This window comes from Heterodontus francisci, chromosome 22, assembly GCF_036365525.1.
Source record: "Heterodontus francisci isolate sHetFra1 chromosome 22, sHetFra1.hap1, whole genome shotgun sequence".
Classification (NCBI taxonomy): Eukaryota; Metazoa; Chordata; class Chondrichthyes; order Heterodontiformes; family Heterodontidae; genus Heterodontus; species Heterodontus francisci.
Genome location: NC_090392.1, coordinates 62,512,154 through 62,530,161, shown reverse-complemented (window position 1 = coordinate 62,530,161; position 18,008 = coordinate 62,512,154). Strand labels below are relative to the sequence as shown.

Below are 18,008 nucleotides of genomic sequence, written 5' to 3'. Positions count from 1 at the left end.
ATAGGCCTAATGCATGTTTTAGGTAGCCTCTAGAGGAATCTGATAAACGGTTCATCCCAATTTTTGGGTTCAGTATTACTCATTGGGCTACAGGAACTTGATCCTGAGATCCTGAAATGGGCACAATGAGGTCCAATTTTCTACCCCTAATAGCCTTTTACCTATTAAGATTACTTTGCTGATTTTTGCCGGATTTCATTTGGGAAATAGATAGAAACCATTCTGGGATCGGTATTCCATGTATTGCTCAAGTGACTGTGGAACAGCACCAAGAGCACCAAGCAATAATGTTTATAGACTAGATTATCCTTATTTCCCACCTGATCAGAATAGAATCAAACATGCTGACTTTTTGAAACAGCTGTCCAATTAGTCCCACTCCACTGCTCATTTCCCATAGCCCCAGAAATTTCTCCTTTTCAAGTAGATAGCATGAATATAAGGGCCTAGCAATGTGAGGAGACCCCCAAAAGAGCAAGTATCTAATATCTGCTCAATCAGCCTTTTTTTTGCAGTTTAACCATTACACTCAAAAACAGTGGAAGTAAGAGATGAGGAAGAAAACATTACAAAGGCTTTTTGGAGGGATATTTGGTCAAAAAATACTGATTATGCTACCAGAAGAGTCAAAAATGTAAAGTGGATCTTCTTGCCAATTAATATGAAATATTGTATATCAAAGATTTTTTAAAAATTAAAGCAACAAAAAATGCAAACAGAATATGAACTAGTTAGAGTTACTTCATCTTATAGAGATAAATGGCAATACCTGTAATGGAGTGGAATTGAACTGACAAGTTCCTGATCAGTCATCCTGTTACACTTGTGAAATTTACAGTATTAAAAAAATCAGTGAAGTGATAAAGTATTATGTATTGTGAAATTTCTGGTGCATGGAAAGAATCCCTGTGCCTGTAACCTTCATTTGCGTTGGTTTTGACACTGTTTTCAGTAACTTTGGTGTTGTATTGATAAAGGCCTCACAATCTGCTGCACTAATTTCTGCTTTTTGTTTCTTTACAATGAAAATGGAGCATTTGGCATTGCCTGGCTTTATAACTGTAGTGATAAAGCCATGGATGCCAACTCAGATTTCAAAGCCTAGCCTTGAATAATATTCAATTTGACTTTCTCCGTGGAAACGTTTCACTGGCCCTAGTGTTCCATTAAGTGAGCAAACCTATTCCATCCCATAAAAATACTCCTCTTGTGTAGATGATCATTGTGGCATCAGGCAAGAATTAAAGCCCGCTTCAGTAGACTTTAATTGTGGACATGTTTAATGCTGTAAACAATATACAGAATTGCTCCTGCACTTAACACATCATGCTGCTCCTTAATGTTTGTTTAACATGATGATTTTCCACTTGTGCACTATTATCTAACACTTGCCACTAGTCTGTAACACAAAAGCAACTTTGCAGTCAGAAGATCCAAAGTATATTTTATCCCCAAATGTTTTGTCCTGCTGAGCAAAAGTGTTATTGCATGCAGACAGCCTCACTCATGGAGACCCAGAGTGGTGATTTATTACCACAGAAAGACTTATCAAAACCAAGTATACTTATTTGCATTACTTATCATTTAAGTACCTTCGCTAACTGAAAGAAATATTCATATTTAAAATGATCAAAGAAAGTGAAAGCGAGAATCTGCCTGTTTGAATAACCCCATGCATTTTTTAAAAAATCCAGTTTCCTGGCTTAATCTAATAAACAGACTCAAAGGTTCCTTTAACTACTTCTTTATTCTTCTTTACCCCTTTTATATTCTGTTAATCTGCTTCCAGCTGCAAATCGAATTGTAACTCCCAGGCCAGCAAGGATGATACAAATGAGATAATGAGATTAGAAGTAAGAACACACAATTCTACAGGGCATGCACTAACAGTGAATTAAGTTGCAATATTTAAACATTTAGAACTAATGAAAATTTAAAACTAATGGCTACCATGGAAACCATTCGATATTTTTGAACAGTTTTGAAAAGACTAACTGACTTTACCACAAAATGTTGGTGAACTCAACAACCACCATAGTATTAGAAAGCCTTATGAAATGTCCAATCACACATACGTTATAGAATATATTGGTTTAAATATATATAGTTATTATTCTATAGTCAGAAATCATCATAACCTCATGGAGTGCAGTACTACTTTTTTTTTCAAAATATTCTTAGAACAAAACCACCAGAAAATGTAACGTGAAATGGAAACAAATGATTTGAATTACTAGATCATCACAGGAGCTTCTTTTTAATAATCGAGCTGTTTGGGGCCCTTAAATGGTTAGAAAAACTGTCATACATCAATATTGCTCCAAATCATTCCAATTAAGAATGAGAGAAATGGTGCTTGGTATGGCTGGGAAAGGTTGGAAAGTATTTCCCAAAAGTGGCTAAAGGTGACTTCCAACAGTCAAATACATTTTCTTTTGCAATTTTTATATAACAATTTTAATTTTACACTTTTAGATAGTATATCAGCTTCTATTTCTTGTGCAATATTTGTAATGGTGTTGAATTATGCTGAATCACTGTCCATGCTGGGAATAAGGAATGCAGCAGCAGAAAAATCACATTGTTATAGAATTCAAGTTAGAATTATGATGGAATCATCTTTTTCATCTGTTTTGCATTCATATAGCTGGATTTTAAGAGCCCACTGCCAATCTTGGCGGTGAGCTCAAAAAATGGTACCCCATGTGGGCTGCACGCCTAAGAGCCACCGCAATCTCCCACATGGCGACTCATTTAAGTAGCCGGGGCGGCCTGCATCCCCCCAATCACATGGAGGCAGCGGGCTGTCTGTCCCCGACAATGGCATCAGCTGTCTGTGCGCAGGCACTGTTGCCATTTTTAAAGGGCTGCCAGCCCTGCTGGCACGTTTACATTTTTAAAGAAGTAACCCCCCACCCCCAAAATTAAATAAATAAGTTTATAACGTCCCTTTCCCACCACCCCCCCATCACAATTACATTAACTATTTTCCCTTTCCCCCAAAACACGTACATTTCACATCTGACTCTCCCTCACAAACTGCACAAAGTTTAAAGTTCAACCCTTCCCACCATCCCCGGCACCCATTCCATTTATTTGACCCCGTTCTCCCCCACCGCCCGCACTGAAAATCTTACCTCCTCCCCCCTTACCAATAGTGTGGCACCGCGTTTCCCCAGAGGGGGATTTGAAGGCACGGGAGTGCCGGCTGCCCTGCCAAAAATTGTGGTGGGCCCTCAAGATCGCAGGTAAGCATATGTTAATTCATTCATTTTATTGATTTGAATATGTTAATTGTGGTCCCGTCGTACAGTGGTGGCGGGGGGGTGGGGGCGCCATGGTGGGCTTCATCCAGACCCATCTTCAGGCCTCCTCCACCATGGAACCCGACACCAGGGGGACAACAAGATCCAGCTCATAAGGTGTATTTTGTATTCACTTAACACTTCATTTTAGCGTTAATAGTTCTCATCTAGCATTATGTTCCAGTTTTGTTTAACCATGATTGTATCTTACATATTTTGAATATATCTGCCATACATCATGTCCCTTTTTGATTCTTGAGTCATAACATTTTACTTGTTTAATACATTATCCATGGTATTATCCATTCAAGGGATACAAATTAGTTCTCTTAACATTCCCACTGCATTCTCTCCAGGGTCCCGCAGAATATAAAGTGAACTAGCCAAGGTAAACAAATATTAATAAAAAGGAAACAAATCCCAAGCTAAGCAATTTTGTCCCTTGTGTCATCAATATTCTGCACAGTTTCTGCATCTTACATTAAGTATGTTACAAAATAAGCATGCTGTACCCCAATCTTACATTACACCCAGCAATATTTATTCTTTTTAAACCCAAAATGTATCATATAATTGGAAATGGCTCACTGGACTGGGACCTTTTTCTAAGAAGGGACATCTGCATAATTCATCATTCTGAGCTATAGTTCAAACAGTTCAACTGTGATTTTCACAAAATACAAATCCTACTGAATTCCTTTTTTTATAGTATTTTTGTGTGGGAGAAAATGACAGACCTTGTTGTCAGCAAAGATGCCATTTGTGTGCAGACTGCACTTTGGCACTTTATGAACAACAAGAAGCCCTTTGCTTTCTTCTTTATACCAATACCATCAATGGCAATGCATTCATTCATTAGAAACTCCTCAGCTTTGGATTCAGATGATTGAAATTCAGAAATTTTGAATACAAATCATATAATGAAAAGCATTCAGTCTCAGGATGTATGGATGCACCCTTTACATGTTTTGCACTATCTCCAGGAATTTTCAAAATGTTTCTTAAGTTTATTGACTATTAAATATTAGGGCTGGGTCATTAATGCTGATAACGTGGAGCTGGTAAAACTATGCTCTTGTAGAACCAGAGAAGGGAGCTGACCTCACTCGATTCAGCAAGCTTAGTACCTTAAAGAGCTGCTGCTTTATTTGAAAATAGCTGGTTATTTTGGCTGCAGTGAAGACTGACTATGGGAGATCAGTGGGAACATGGTAGAACTTGTCCCTTTGATGATTATAGCTTGGATGTTGCACTGGAAGAGGTACAGCAGATGAGAGTAGCCATATTTGGTGCAGGGGACACTCTCTGTGCTACAATGTGCTGAAAGCATGGCAGATGATGGTTAATATAATGAACGCTGTCTCCTGTGCCCATAGGTCATGGGAGGTAGATGAAAAATAAATTCTTAGGTGTAGGCAGGTGTGCTAAGGTAAAGCTATCCATCAGTTTGACATCTCCAATGACGTAAATGTCTACTGGTTTTAGTTTTTAGTTTAGAGATACAGCACTGAAACAGGCCCTTCGGCCCACTGAGTCTGTGCCGACCATCAACCACCCATTTATACTAATCCTACACTAATTCCATATTCCTACCACATCCCCACCTGTCCCTATATTTTCCCTACCACCTACCTATACTAGGGGCAATTTATAACGGCCAATTTACCTATCAACCTGCAAGTCTTTGGCATGTGGGAGGAAACCAGAGCACCCGGAGGAAACCCACGCAGACACAGGGAGAACTTGCAAACTCCACATAGGCAGTACCCAGAATTGAACCCGGGTCGCTGGAGCTGTGAGGCTGCGGTGCTAACCACTGCGCCACTGTGCCGCCCGCGGTTGTGCCACAATCAGGAAGTTGGACTAATTTTCATTTCGCCCTTTTGATTATTTTCTGTACCTCTTCATGACATTTTAATGATCTGTGTACTTGGATCCCCAAGTCTCTTTGGACCTCCACTGTTCCTAGCTTTGCACCATTTAGTAAGTTACCTGTTCTATCCTTTTTAGGTCCAAAGTAGATGACATCACATTTGCCTACATTTAAAAATTGTCACAGTTTTGTCCATTCACTTAATCTATCAATATCTCTTTTAATTTTATGCTTCCATCTACATTGCTTACAATTTGGCCTATCTTTGCACCATCGGCAAATTTGGATATGTAGCTTTCTATCCCATCGTCTAAGTCATTAATGAATACAGTGAATAGTTGAGGCCCCAACACAGATCCTTGTGGAACACTACTAGTCACATCCTGCCAATGACAGTTCCTGCCCATAATCCCTACTCTCCAGTTTGAGTTTAGTGAGGCCGTTTGGAGTAGGAATGGAGTCATGGGGGGGCCAGAGAATTGCATCGGACACGTCCGCCTGGAAATCCAATGTTGTGACGCCAGTTCCAGATTTAGTCAGTGGCACGAAAGCACCAAGGCGTTGTTGCTGTCCTAACGCAAAGGGACTGCACTTTAAATTGTAGAACAATTAGTTTTAATACATTAGCATGTAATTGATCGTGATTCAATGGGGGGGGGCTTGGGATTAAATGGATGACGGGCGGCCCTCACGTGCCTTCAGATCCCTGGCCATTGAAAGCTGGCAGCACTGAGGCAAGGCCTTAGTGCCACGATGGATAAGCAGCATGATGAGTACTGTGTAAGGGAAGGGGGGAAGCGGAGGCCATTGTCAGCCTACAGTGCTGTGAGCTTTGTATGGGTGGGCTTGGTCTCGGGTGACAGTAGCGGATGGGCTTGGTCTTGCGTGGCAGTAGAGGGGGGGAATTGGTCTCGGATAGTCTGAAAGGGAAGGTGTATTGGTCTTGAGTGAGAGGGTCAGGTGGCCATACTGCTGGGTGAGAGGATCAGGTGGCCGTGCTACTGAGTGAGAGGGTTGGCTATCAGCAAGGGTGGGCACTGAGGGCCATTAACAAGACAACCAAGAGAAGTAGCAAAGAGAAAGGTACCAAGGCAGGTCCGTCTCTGCAAGGATATCGCTCTGGAGGCCTACTGTTCACCTGGCATGGGTCTCATACACCTTGGGCGCCTTGGCGTGATGCAGCATCTCTAACAGAGGGAGGGCCAGGAGGCAGCTGCGCCTGGCCATGAAGCTCCACGACGAGAGCAGCAGCAGCCGGCCATGCCAAGAAGGGCCCACCTGCACCAGAGAGTGTGCCAGACTCGAATCAGCTACCTGGAGATGTTCGAGCTGTATTGTCAGTGAAGACTACGGCTCTCCAGGGAGGCTGTCACCAACTTATGCGCTGTGCTGTAGGACGAGTTGTGACCTATGGGATTTGGTGGCCACTCTATGCCCGTGGCCATCAAGATCACTGTGGCACTTAAGTTCGGATCATTCCAAGGATCCACTGGGGACATGTGTGGTGCCTCCCAGGCAGCAGCTCACCACTGCGTCAAGGAGGTGACCAATGCCCTGTTCAAGAGGGCCGACAACAATGTGCACTCTGAGATTGACCCTGACAGTCAGGCTGAGAGGGCTCTTGGATTCAGGGTCATCACTGGATTCCCGCAGGTACAAGGAGTGATAAACTGCACTCATATGGCCATCAAGGCACCAATGAACCAGTCAGCCTCCTTCATCAACAGGAAGGGCTTCCATTCCATCAATGTTAAGTCGGTCTGTGACCACCAGAAGGGTTTCCGGCAGGTGTGTGCCCACTTCTCGGGAAGCAGCCACGTTGCCTACATATTTCGACTGTCCCAGGTGCCACAGCTTTTCAGGTCCCCCCACTCACCTTCAGGGATGGATTCTCGGGGACAATGGCTACCCATTGAATACATGCCTACTGGTGCCTGTGGGGAAATCTTGCAATGTAGCAGAGGAGAGATACAACACTTGTCACAGCTCCACCAAGCGACCATTGAACAGGCCATTGGGCTGTCAAAGATGAGATTCCATTGTCTGGATCGATCTGGTGGAGCCCTGCATTATGCCCCAGTGAGGGTCTCTCGTATCTTTGTGCAAAGCACAGCAGATCACAATCCAGCACTGCAGAGGGGGTGAGGCCTTGCACGATGAGGGCATGATTGACTGCCAGTCCTCAACTGATGAGGAGGATGCAGAAGAGGTGATGAGCAGGCAGCATAGGATGTTGAACCCCTTGCACTGGAGGCCATGTACATTGAGGCAGGAGGTAAGAGACAGTCTCATACTTGCCTATTTCCAGCCACCATGATGGCCTCTTAGAGTGAAATCAATAAAGACTCACCTCAAAGCATTCAGTCTGTCCCCTCCTTTCTTTTTGGGTTCTGTAGATAGTGCCTAGCTGAACCACACATGATGTCCCATGTGAGATGCTTACCAAAGGAGGGCTGTGCCTACACTGGCAGCCCACCATGGGGGAAGGGGGAAGTCAGCATCTCACAATTAAGGCATGAAAGAATAAGCATTTTCCGCAATGAAAGTTAACTTTAAAAATGAAAAAATGTTATAAAACAAAACAAATGGCAAATTTCAAACACCCAAGTGTGCCTAGGTGGTTTTCTTTATACATTTACGAGTGTTTCTACAAGGTATAACCCCTGCAATAGCAGCTGGGCTGGAGACAGGCTACTGGTCAGGCTGCCTCTTGGCCTGTGATGACTTTGGCGGCCGTCTGCTAGCTGCCTGAGGCCTGGAGGGCCCCGTCTGCCGTATGGTTTCCTGCACAGGTATAGGACTCTCCTCAGGTGTTGTGGCTACTGGAGCTGGGCTCACTTGCAGAGAGGCTGAATAATCGCTGTCCACACTGGACCTTTCAGCCATGTTGTTCTCTGTGCGAGCGGCCTGAGGGGAGGCCCCAGCTGGGAAGGTTGGCCTCTCCTTCTCAAGCCTCACTTGAACCTTACTGCTGACCAGAGAAGGGTAAGGAGCTGGAGAAGAATCCAGGGGCCTCATCCTTCTCTTGCTTTGCCACTGCTGCATTGAGCTCATGGCCAAGGCAATGGTTTGCAGGTCTGCGTGCATCTGTGGGATCTGGCTCTCCAGGAGGGTTGCCAACCTCTCTATGGAGGAAGCAATGCTCTCACATGCCTGAGACATGGCAGCACTAATGGCATGGATGGACCTAGCTGCTCGGGTGCATGTATGGTTCTCTGACCAGTTTGTGACCCTGATTCTAAAGCGAAGTGGAAACCCACCGAGGTGAAAGTATCTGCGCTAGTAGAAGGTGCAGCAGAGTCATGTGAGGGTACATCCTCTGACTGCTCCTCCCGCTTCTGCTGGGTTAGGCTGTGCAGATCTCATTATGCCAACCGTGCATGATGGGGATCTCCAGAAGTGAACTGTATGCCATTTGAAGACAATCCTCACTCTCTTGTGCGGAGATTCCAGTCTCACCATCATCTATTGGGTGACTGCCCTGGATCTCTGCTAATTCCAGTGTCTCTTACTCAGCTGTTGAGAGATGCCAGATGTCTGGGATGCTTCTGCCAGTCCCTGATGTTTCCCTGCTGTTATGGGCCCTCTTGTCCTGCAAGTGGAAAGAGGGAGATAGTTATACTTCGCAGAAAGATCAACATGACAGTTTAGCTAGTGGCAGCCCCTTGCCCCCTACTTGGGTATCACATATAGCTTATCCTCCTGTCAGCTCTCCGGGCACATAATAGGGGTGAGATGTGAAAGCAGGTAGCCTTTGACCGAGATGCAGTCATGCAGCTGTCAGGTTGAGATGATGCCTAACACCCTTTACCAGCTCCTTTGTGGTGCCTCCCTCCCCATGTCCCGCTTCCTCCTGCATAGCCACATGCAATCCCTAAAAAGGAGAGAGTTATGGAGCAGTCACCTTGGCAGAATGAAGAAGGTCACTGATCCTCTTGTGGCACTGTACCCACAGTTCCTGAGCTCTGGTGCCATTGCTGGGGAAGAGCACCTCCTGCCTTTTTTGCAGCCTGGAGGAGAATCTAGAGGGAGGTATCTCAAAACCATGGGGCCACCCTGTGTCTTGGCTTTGCCATCCTGCAGCACCCTTCTCCGGTGGGTAGAGGGGGCCCAGGGTCACTACAGCAATGACTTCAGCAGAGACCACAGCAAATGAGTCCAAGGCAGCAATGCTGGCAGGGCTTTAAATATGGCACCAGCACCTGCTCCGGAGTCAACTGATGCCGTATTTGACGCCTCAAATCCCGTCCCCTGTCACGTAATTAGCCTTGCCCTACGCCTCCATTATGAAAATTGGCTACTTGCCGTGTGATTGCGGTGGGCCCTCTGCACATGTGACTAGTCGAGACAGTGCCCACTTCCTGGTCTGTCACCAGGACCCACAATGGGCTCACTAAATTCAGCCCTCTATCTCTTTCGGCTCAGTCAGTTTCCTAAGCAGGTCAATAATTTGCCTTCAGCTCCATGAGTTTCAAACAGTCTCTTATGAAGGACTTTATCAAATACCTCTGGGAGTCCATATATATAACATCCATAGACATTCCCCTGTCCACTACTTCAGTCATCCCTTTAAAAAATGCAATCAGATTTGTCAGGCATGATCTACCCTTTACAATTCATGCTGGCTCTCTCTAATCAGCTGAAAATTTTCAAGGTGTTCAGTCACCCTACCCTTAATTATAGAATCTAGCAATTTCCTGACAGCAGATGTTCAAACCCCTGCTGAAGTATCATTTCAGATTTTTGCTAAAGTGAATTTGACCAGAAATCCTTAGTTGGCCAAACTTAGGCCAGGTCGAGCCTTAACATACCTTGCAAAGACAATGCCTAGATGGAGTCTCTTAAAGTAGCCTCATGTTTACCTTAACTCCGCTCTGCCTGTTTTGTTAAAATTTGCAAATTGCTTGTCATACCAACAAAGTGCAGCCAGAGACAGATAAAACAACTTGCAGTATCTTGTGAACTTGAACCTTTGTGAATAATCTTTGCAATAACCTGGTAGATTCTCATCAGCAACTTAAAAACAACTGTCTTTAGGGGAAAAAATACTCCGCAAACATTAATAAAAATTGGACATAATCATTCAGCATATTTTGATGTTGGTATAAGCATTTGATTTTTCTGGAACAGTAATTGCTGCTGAATTTAAGAGCTCATTGCACCATTGAAATAATTTTCTAATTAGAAAAATGCATGTGGTAGATCATGTGGTGGAGGAGAGGGTCAGTAGATGCCTTATTGCAATCCCTTGAGTTCTGGGACTTTATGATTTTCATTTATGATTTGGACTCAGATTTTCTGAGTTTCAGTTTCTGAATCCAAGCCAGTTTTGCTTATCTCTCAAAATACACAGGCTTTGGGATTTTAGATTAGATTAGATTAGATTAGAGATACAGCACTGAAACAGGCCCTTCGGCCCACCGAGTCTGTGCCGAACATCAACCACCCATTTATACTAATCCTACACTAATCCCATATTCCCAACAAACATCCCCACCTGTCCCTATATTTCCCTACCACCTACCTATACTGGTGACAATTTATAATGGCCAATTTACCTATCAACCTGCAAGTCTTTTGGCTTGTGGGAGGAAACCGGAGCACCCGGAGAAAACCCACGCAGACACAGGGAGAACTTGCAAACTCCACACAGGCAGTACCCGGAAGCGAACCCGGGTCCCTGGAGCTGTGAGGCTGCGGTGCTAACCACTGCGCCACTGTGCCGCCCTTTTCTACTGACAATGTCATCCAACCATTGTTGTTAATTAAAGAAAACCTACTCTTCTGTCTAGTCAGTTCACTTTGGTGGAATGTTAGCCTCCTTTTGGAAAGAAATTATAATGTATTATGCAAAATTCTGCATGCATTGTTAAAGGATCTCTAGTTTCTTAATGATTTGCAACAAGAATGGATCCTGTGTGTTAAAGACTGAACCTATGGAGATATATGCAACTTGTTTCTACTTCATTCAAGTGGAAGGGAAGATTTACTGAGGCAAAAGCCTGAAAGGATAATGGGGGTAGGAGAAAGGGATTGAGAGAGATAGAGCTGGATGTCATCAGTGTACATGTGGAAGCTGATCTTATGGGGCGAGATTTTAACTCAGTCAAAACCCAGCCACTTACACAAAGTTAAAATCGGGTCCGTTAGTCTTTGGATGATGGTGCCATGGCAATATCAACAGGGTTCAAGCATGATTGACTGTCAATGATATTTCTGGTGGACATCCATGGTTGCTAAAGAGTTAGCTGTTCATTGTGTTGATTGAAATGGTGTAATAAGAAAATTCCTTCAAAGGTTTTAACACTATTTCGGAACCATTTTCTTCATTTTCTGCTGTCAGTTTCTAGTCATAGAGTTATAACTCTCTATGTTTCTGAGGAACAATTTGTGGTATTTGATCTACTGCTTTTTCCCTCCCTATGCCTACATTACTGCAACTAATGATTTCCCAATAGAAATCACCTTAAATCTGAGCATTCTGCAAGAAGAACAGAGGAGGTTAATCAATACCAGAGGCGCCATGTGTATCTACAGATAAAGGTTACACACCCCACTTTGGCAGAGAATTAGTGTATACAGAGATTCAAATTCCAAAAGGAAACTGTCACAGCTGACCAGATGGTACAAAAATTATGTGACTTACCACAATGTTGGATGTTCCTTGCAATCACCCCAAACATAGCATGATAAGATTTACATTGTACTGTATAAAAGAAGTCATGGCAGCATACAGCACAAACAGCTCACATAGCCTGATTGAAAGAAGTCACAAGTCATATTTTCAGACCCTGAGACCTCTACCCGCCAATGACCATGGAAAAGACAGGCTCCAGCTCAATAGGGAACCAGATTCAGATCAGTGCCATCTGCTGCTAGGACACCTGCAGCTACAATGCAGCATTGCGTCAGGACAGCCATTGGCAATGTTAGCAACTGAGGCCTCAATCCAGCCTCTGCCAACTTGTAGGGATTCTGCAATGCCAACCTGTGGGAATGGTGTCATGAAGCGGCACAGAAGGACATCCTCCTCACAACCACCTCATGCAGCACCATCACCTGTGCTCATCCAAAGGAGGCCAGGAACTTGGCTGCTGTTGCCTGCCAGTTCAGCTTTACTTTTATTTAATTTTTCCTCTCCCTCTGTAACCTTGGTAAAAGCTGTCAACAGGATGAAATGCCTTTTGAGCTTTTCCTAAGACAGAAAGGATTTTTATCCCCATATTCTTCTCCCACCGCTGGTATGTTCTTTACACATATCGAATTTTAAACCCAGAACTAAGCATAATTATGACAATAGCTTGAGTACAGAAAATTGTGTGAAATCAGTGTACTTCACTTTGGGCAAGCGTTGCATGTATTTTTAATTGTTTTTGAGTAAACTACATCCATATTGGAAAATCTACTGGTAATCCTGTCACTAATATGATATTAACCCATCTTTAAGTTGTTCTGCTTATTGCACCATAATGCCATTATGATTTAGATGCCACTGTAAATGCACGTTAAGCAATTTTTTTTAATACTATTCCAAGAATGTTTTCTCTGATCTCTGTTTTTGCATTGATCTCTTGCAGTGATTTAATCATTTAAATACTGAAGACAAGATTTGCTCTGTGTGGGTGGGTTGTGCTTACCAGATAGAATATAGTTACCACCCCACTGCATCAAATTAGTTTTCCGATAGCAAGACCAATATTTTAATAAAAGTAGTTTAGCTGTAAGCACTCAACCATATTAATACCTAAAATGGTGAATAATAACCGCTTAATGGAGGTGATTAGTAAAGTGCAGCTGAATGAAAAAGACATAAAATATATGCTTTAAACCCATTCTTGATGGTTGTGATAACATGTGGTAAGATTCCTGCTCTAAATCCATAAGGCAAATATAATTTTATAAAATTAAATCAATCCAAGAGTGCTGCAATCAGCGTTGTTTATACTGAGTTATCACTTCACGTTTCTAGTTGATAAATTTAGGAACAGGCAATAATTCTGATGATCTTTCCTCTCAGTAAGCTATCCAATACATTTGGTTTTTAAAGCATTCAAATTCAAATAGAACCATATAATTTGAGATCAACTCTTTTCAGAAGAGCTGTTAAACTTGGAAGTACCAAAAGATCTTTTGCAGTTTGAATCCAAATGAGTCAAAATGATGCAATCAGAAAAGATACAGAATTGTTGGCCCTTTTTGCTTGGGGAATTTTGATTAAATCAGTAATTATTGGGAACGAGAGGAAGAGGGTTGTAACGTAAACAAGTTCAGATTCACGGCAGCTGGGTGACTTTCCTGACCCAGAATAATAAAACAGTATTCTGGAGTATTACCTCATTGGATATTGGATAATTATATCTCTGTAATGTTGCTTACATTGTTTGTGGTGGTTTCAAAGACTGCACGGCACTCAGATCCTCCCCAAACACAAAGATGGCATCCAACAGGCTGGACACAAATTGGACTTTTTTTTTAGATTATTAGAAACAAAATCATTATTTGTGAATAATTAAGCAGATTTGGACAGAAAGGTCACCTATTCCTGCACATTCCCCTCAGGCGACAAGCACAACTAAGCAAAAAAACAGCATATTGCATTCACTGTTGACTGAGCTCAAACGAGTGTTTTTGATCCGAAATGGAATATATTACAGGTCTTTTTCAAGAACGGTATTTTTACCATAAAGGTTTGCGCATGATGAAACATTGTGCTGAGATATTTTTGCACTGCTCTCTATTCCAGCCCCTTACACAAGCTCTTAATATGCTGCACATTTGTTCCAAGTGTACCTTCTCTGTCAGCGTTAACATTGGAATCGATCCAACTTAACTTCCTGGATGATGTGGCCAATCTGTTAATGTATCAGTTTGAATCAATCGGGTGGTTTTCCCATGAGACAGCAGCCTAGGAATGCAGTATAAGAGAAGGCTTTGTGGTGTGCAGAGCAGCCTCACTTTCACCATGATTCCCCTCAAGTCAGCATTGTTTTGTGGAAATGATGGCCTGAAGGGAATTGTTTTACTAAGAATATGTGCACTACATTTCTTCATCTGTCTCAATTTTCTCCTTTTTTGGTTGTCAGCTTCTCTTTTCTCCTGCCGAGTTCTAGCATTTAAGAATGTACCACAGGCTAATTAACCTTTCATAAGCCATTATTGTACATCTTTGGAAAAGACATTTCCAGCTATTGGTTTTGTATAACATCAATTGAATGGAATACTAGACAGCAAGGAAAGTTTAATGGCCAATGGAATGGGCATCAGCATAAATAAATCTGGATGGTCTGTATGTAATCCAAACGCTGAGGTGAAAAGATTCTAACCTTCAAAGTTGCATTTCAGTGCTTCAAAAATATGTCACCTATGAGCATTTATCATTTATCTGACTATTAATCCCATTCTGATTAAATTTTTTTCAGAGGAAGGTTTTAGCCTGGGCAGGGGCATGTGTTGCGTTACAATTGTCAGCCTTTTTATCTTGTTTTCCTCTTTAAAAGTATATTTTTATAACAGTTATTTTTCTTCTATTTTGTTCACTGTTTTCCCCCTCTCAATCAAATCTTTTCTCAAACAAGATTGAGGCTCCATTACAGCTCCATGGGTAACAGTGGCCTGTCAGTACCTTATTCCAGTAATCATTCCTTTTCTAAAACCCCTTGGATGGTGAGTCCTGGAGAGCTGATCACCTGTGGAGCATTCACACGTGTTCACTTCCAGCTGGGTTGCTTGACCATGAGTGGGAACTTTTCCCCACCCAGGCCAGAAGTTGCTGAATTTGTATGTGGCAATGGCACTTGGACCCAAGTAAGATTGGCTGACTCAGGACAACCTAGGGATTGAATAGTATTGAATGCATATTTTGTGGAAGCAACTGTTTCAGTTTAAAATAATTTTTAAAATCTTCTAATCACTTTCCCTTTATTTTACTGGCAACAGCACCAATCCTTTGCTTTGTTCCTGTCAGACAATACCATGCTGATACCAATTTTCATTTCCAAGTCAGGCTATTACAATGTATTCCATTCTTTGCTTCCTTCAGCTCTATTTCCACATATCATCAACAATTTACAGTCCGCCAAAATGTATTAGTGCTTTCTACTGCTTAATATATCTCTTCACCGCTATCTTATTTTAGCCTGTTAACTACATTGACAACATGAGATAAAAGTTAATATACTATTGATCATCTGAAAGAAAATTAATTTAAAGCAAAAAGCAATTTTATTTCTAACCATTCAACGATGTACCAGATATGAAAGATCTGGGTTTCCTTCAAATGTTGGGTTTGGAGATCTTTATTTACATTCAGACTTCTATATTACACATGCAACAATGTACAGTGCTACATCAGAAAGGATATTAAACTAAGGAATGATTATTCAGACAGTACTAAACAACAATATATATTTAATAGATTTTTGTGGGAGTAAATCTGTTTTCCTTTCTCTCTAATAATACATAGTAAAATATTAAAATGATATTGTTTAAAAGAATAAACAACTGAATTGTTTTTTTATTTCTTCTCAGGAGTTGACAATGCTATACCTATTCCCAGCCCTAGATACCCTGATAAAATAATGGTAGGCCTTCTTGTTTAGCAAAGCCTTTGTGGTGATGGTACCCTACTAAAGAATTCTAACTTTTGACACAGCATCAATGAAGGAATGCCAGTATATTGTCAAATCAGGATGGAGTGTGACTTGGAGAGAATTGTGGAAGTGATGGTATTCCTATAATCTTGCTGATTTTTTGCATCTTGGTAAAGGTTTTGCAGTTGTGAGGTGCTATTATAGTAAACTTGATGAGTTGCTGTAGTGCATTTTATAAATAGGACATACTGCAGCCACAGGTCACCAGGGGTTGAGAATGGATATTGAGGCGGTGGCATGGACCAACCATGAGGATTGCTCTGTCATGGATGGTGTCAGGCTTATTGAGTGTTGTTGCAGCTGCACCTGCCCTGGGCGAGTGGTGTGTTCCATCACACTCTTGACTTAAGCCTTATGGATGGTGAAGAGGCTTTGAAAGGTTGGGAGGTGAGCCACTTGGCACTGAATAACCAAATTATGTCCTGTTTGGTAGCCATGTTATATACTTTCATTACTAACAGGGGAGTTTTTCATATTTCATTTCATTTTTCGGCTTCATTCTTTCCTGCTGCCTGATTCGCAATTTATTGGGCCATTAAATGCTTAGTTGTTGGCACTGTTATGTTCATCCTGTGACTGTCACCATTCTAACAAGCCCAGACAATGCGCATTACAATTGTTCAACAATGGCTTCCACAAATCACTGAACTAAAACCCAAAAGTGTTTTGAGATAGTTGATGAACCGAGCATTTTCCAGATTTAGCCTCGAATTTGACCACAGAGATTCTATTTTCAATAATGATTCATATGATAATTTATTCAGTCTAGTGAAATAAGTTTTTTTTTTATTGCTCATCTGCATTATTTATTGGTGGAATTCAAATTATGAGATTTATTTAATTGACATTTGATTACCTCAAACTGGCTGCTTGTCCCTTGCTCAATACTATTTCTACCTAGTCTTCTGTTTGTGTCCGAGATCTGTAAGCAGCCTCTCCTCCTGCTTGTCCATATTCAGTGCTGGTACATGCTCAGGTCGCCATTGAGCATGAGAATGTGGCTCGAAGCCATTTATAGTGGGCTCCACAAGGTAGTCACAGTATTGTAGATCCTTCCTGGAAAATACAGGTATAAAAACCTGAAATTAATTTCAGTTAGGAGGATAAACCAAACATGTTAGTATCATTGTCCCAGGAGGAGCGTGCTTGAATAACGATTGGTGACATTCTAGCTTACCAAAAATAGGCCTCCTATTATTTATTTAAATTCCCTCTTCCAATTGTTTGAGGGTTTCGTTTATAATGGTTAGCCAGAATATTGAGTTGTTTAGTTAGATGAGTTTTTTTTCCTGTACTTTGTCTTTATTAGAAGGGATTACTGAGTAATTAAGGTCAGAAGCTAGCTACAACTTTTGTTAGGAGTAAAAGGCAAAAGGAATTTCTTTCAAAAAGTTATGCTGCATATGAACATACGAATTAGGAGCAGGAGTAGGCCACTCGGCCCCTCGAGCCTACTCCACCATTCAACAAGATCATGGCTGATCTGATTGCAACCTTGACTCCACATTCCTGCCTACCCCTAATAACCTTTCACCCCCTTGCTTATCAAGAATCTATCTACCTCTGCCTTAAAAATATTTAAAGAATTTGCTTCCACTGCCTTTTGAGGGAGAGTTCCAAAGACTCACGACCCTCCGAGGGAAAAAATTTCTCTGCATCTCTGTCTTAAATGGGCGACCCCTAATTTTTTAAACAGTGACCCCTAGTTCTAGATTCTCTCACAAGGGGAAACATTCTTTCCACATCCACCCTGTCAAAACCCCTCAGGATCTTATATGTTTCAATCAAGTCACTTCTTACTCTTCTAAATTCCAGCGGATACAAGCCTGACCTGTCCAATCTTTCCTCATAAGACAACTTGCCCATTCCAGGTATTAGTCTAGAAAAGCTTCTCTAAATGCTTCCAAAGCATTTACATCCTTCCTTAAATAAGGAGACTAATACTGTACATGGCACTCCAGATGTGGTCTCACCAATACACTGTATAACCTCTCTACTTTTGTATTCAATTCCCCTCACAATAAACGATAACATTCTATTAGCGTTCCTAATTACATGCTGAATGTGCATAATAACCTTTTGCAATTGATGTATGAGGAAACTCAAATACCTCTGCATCTCAGAGCTCTGCAATCTCTCACCATTTAGATCAAGGTTGTCCAACATACAGCCCGTGGGCCA

General features: G+C 41.9%; 1 protein-coding gene across 1 annotated transcript; it reads left to right on the top strand.

The window, feature by feature from the left end:
* The first annotated feature begins 6,588 nt into the window (after positions 1-6,588).
* LOC137381562 (putative nuclease HARBI1) lies at positions 6,589-7,323 on the top strand. The gene has a single exon (XM_068054255.1). The coding sequence runs from the start codon at positions 6,589-6,591 to the stop codon at positions 7,321-7,323; it is 735 nt and encodes a 244-aa protein (XP_067910356.1).
* The last annotated feature ends 10,685 nt before the right edge of the window (positions 7,324-18,008 follow it).

What these genes read in the sequence shown, in the direction of transcription:
- LOC137381562 (XM_068054255.1), top strand. Translation starts at nt 6,589, where the DNA reads ATGGGATTTGGTGGCCACTCTATGCCCGTGGCCATCAAGATCACTGTG.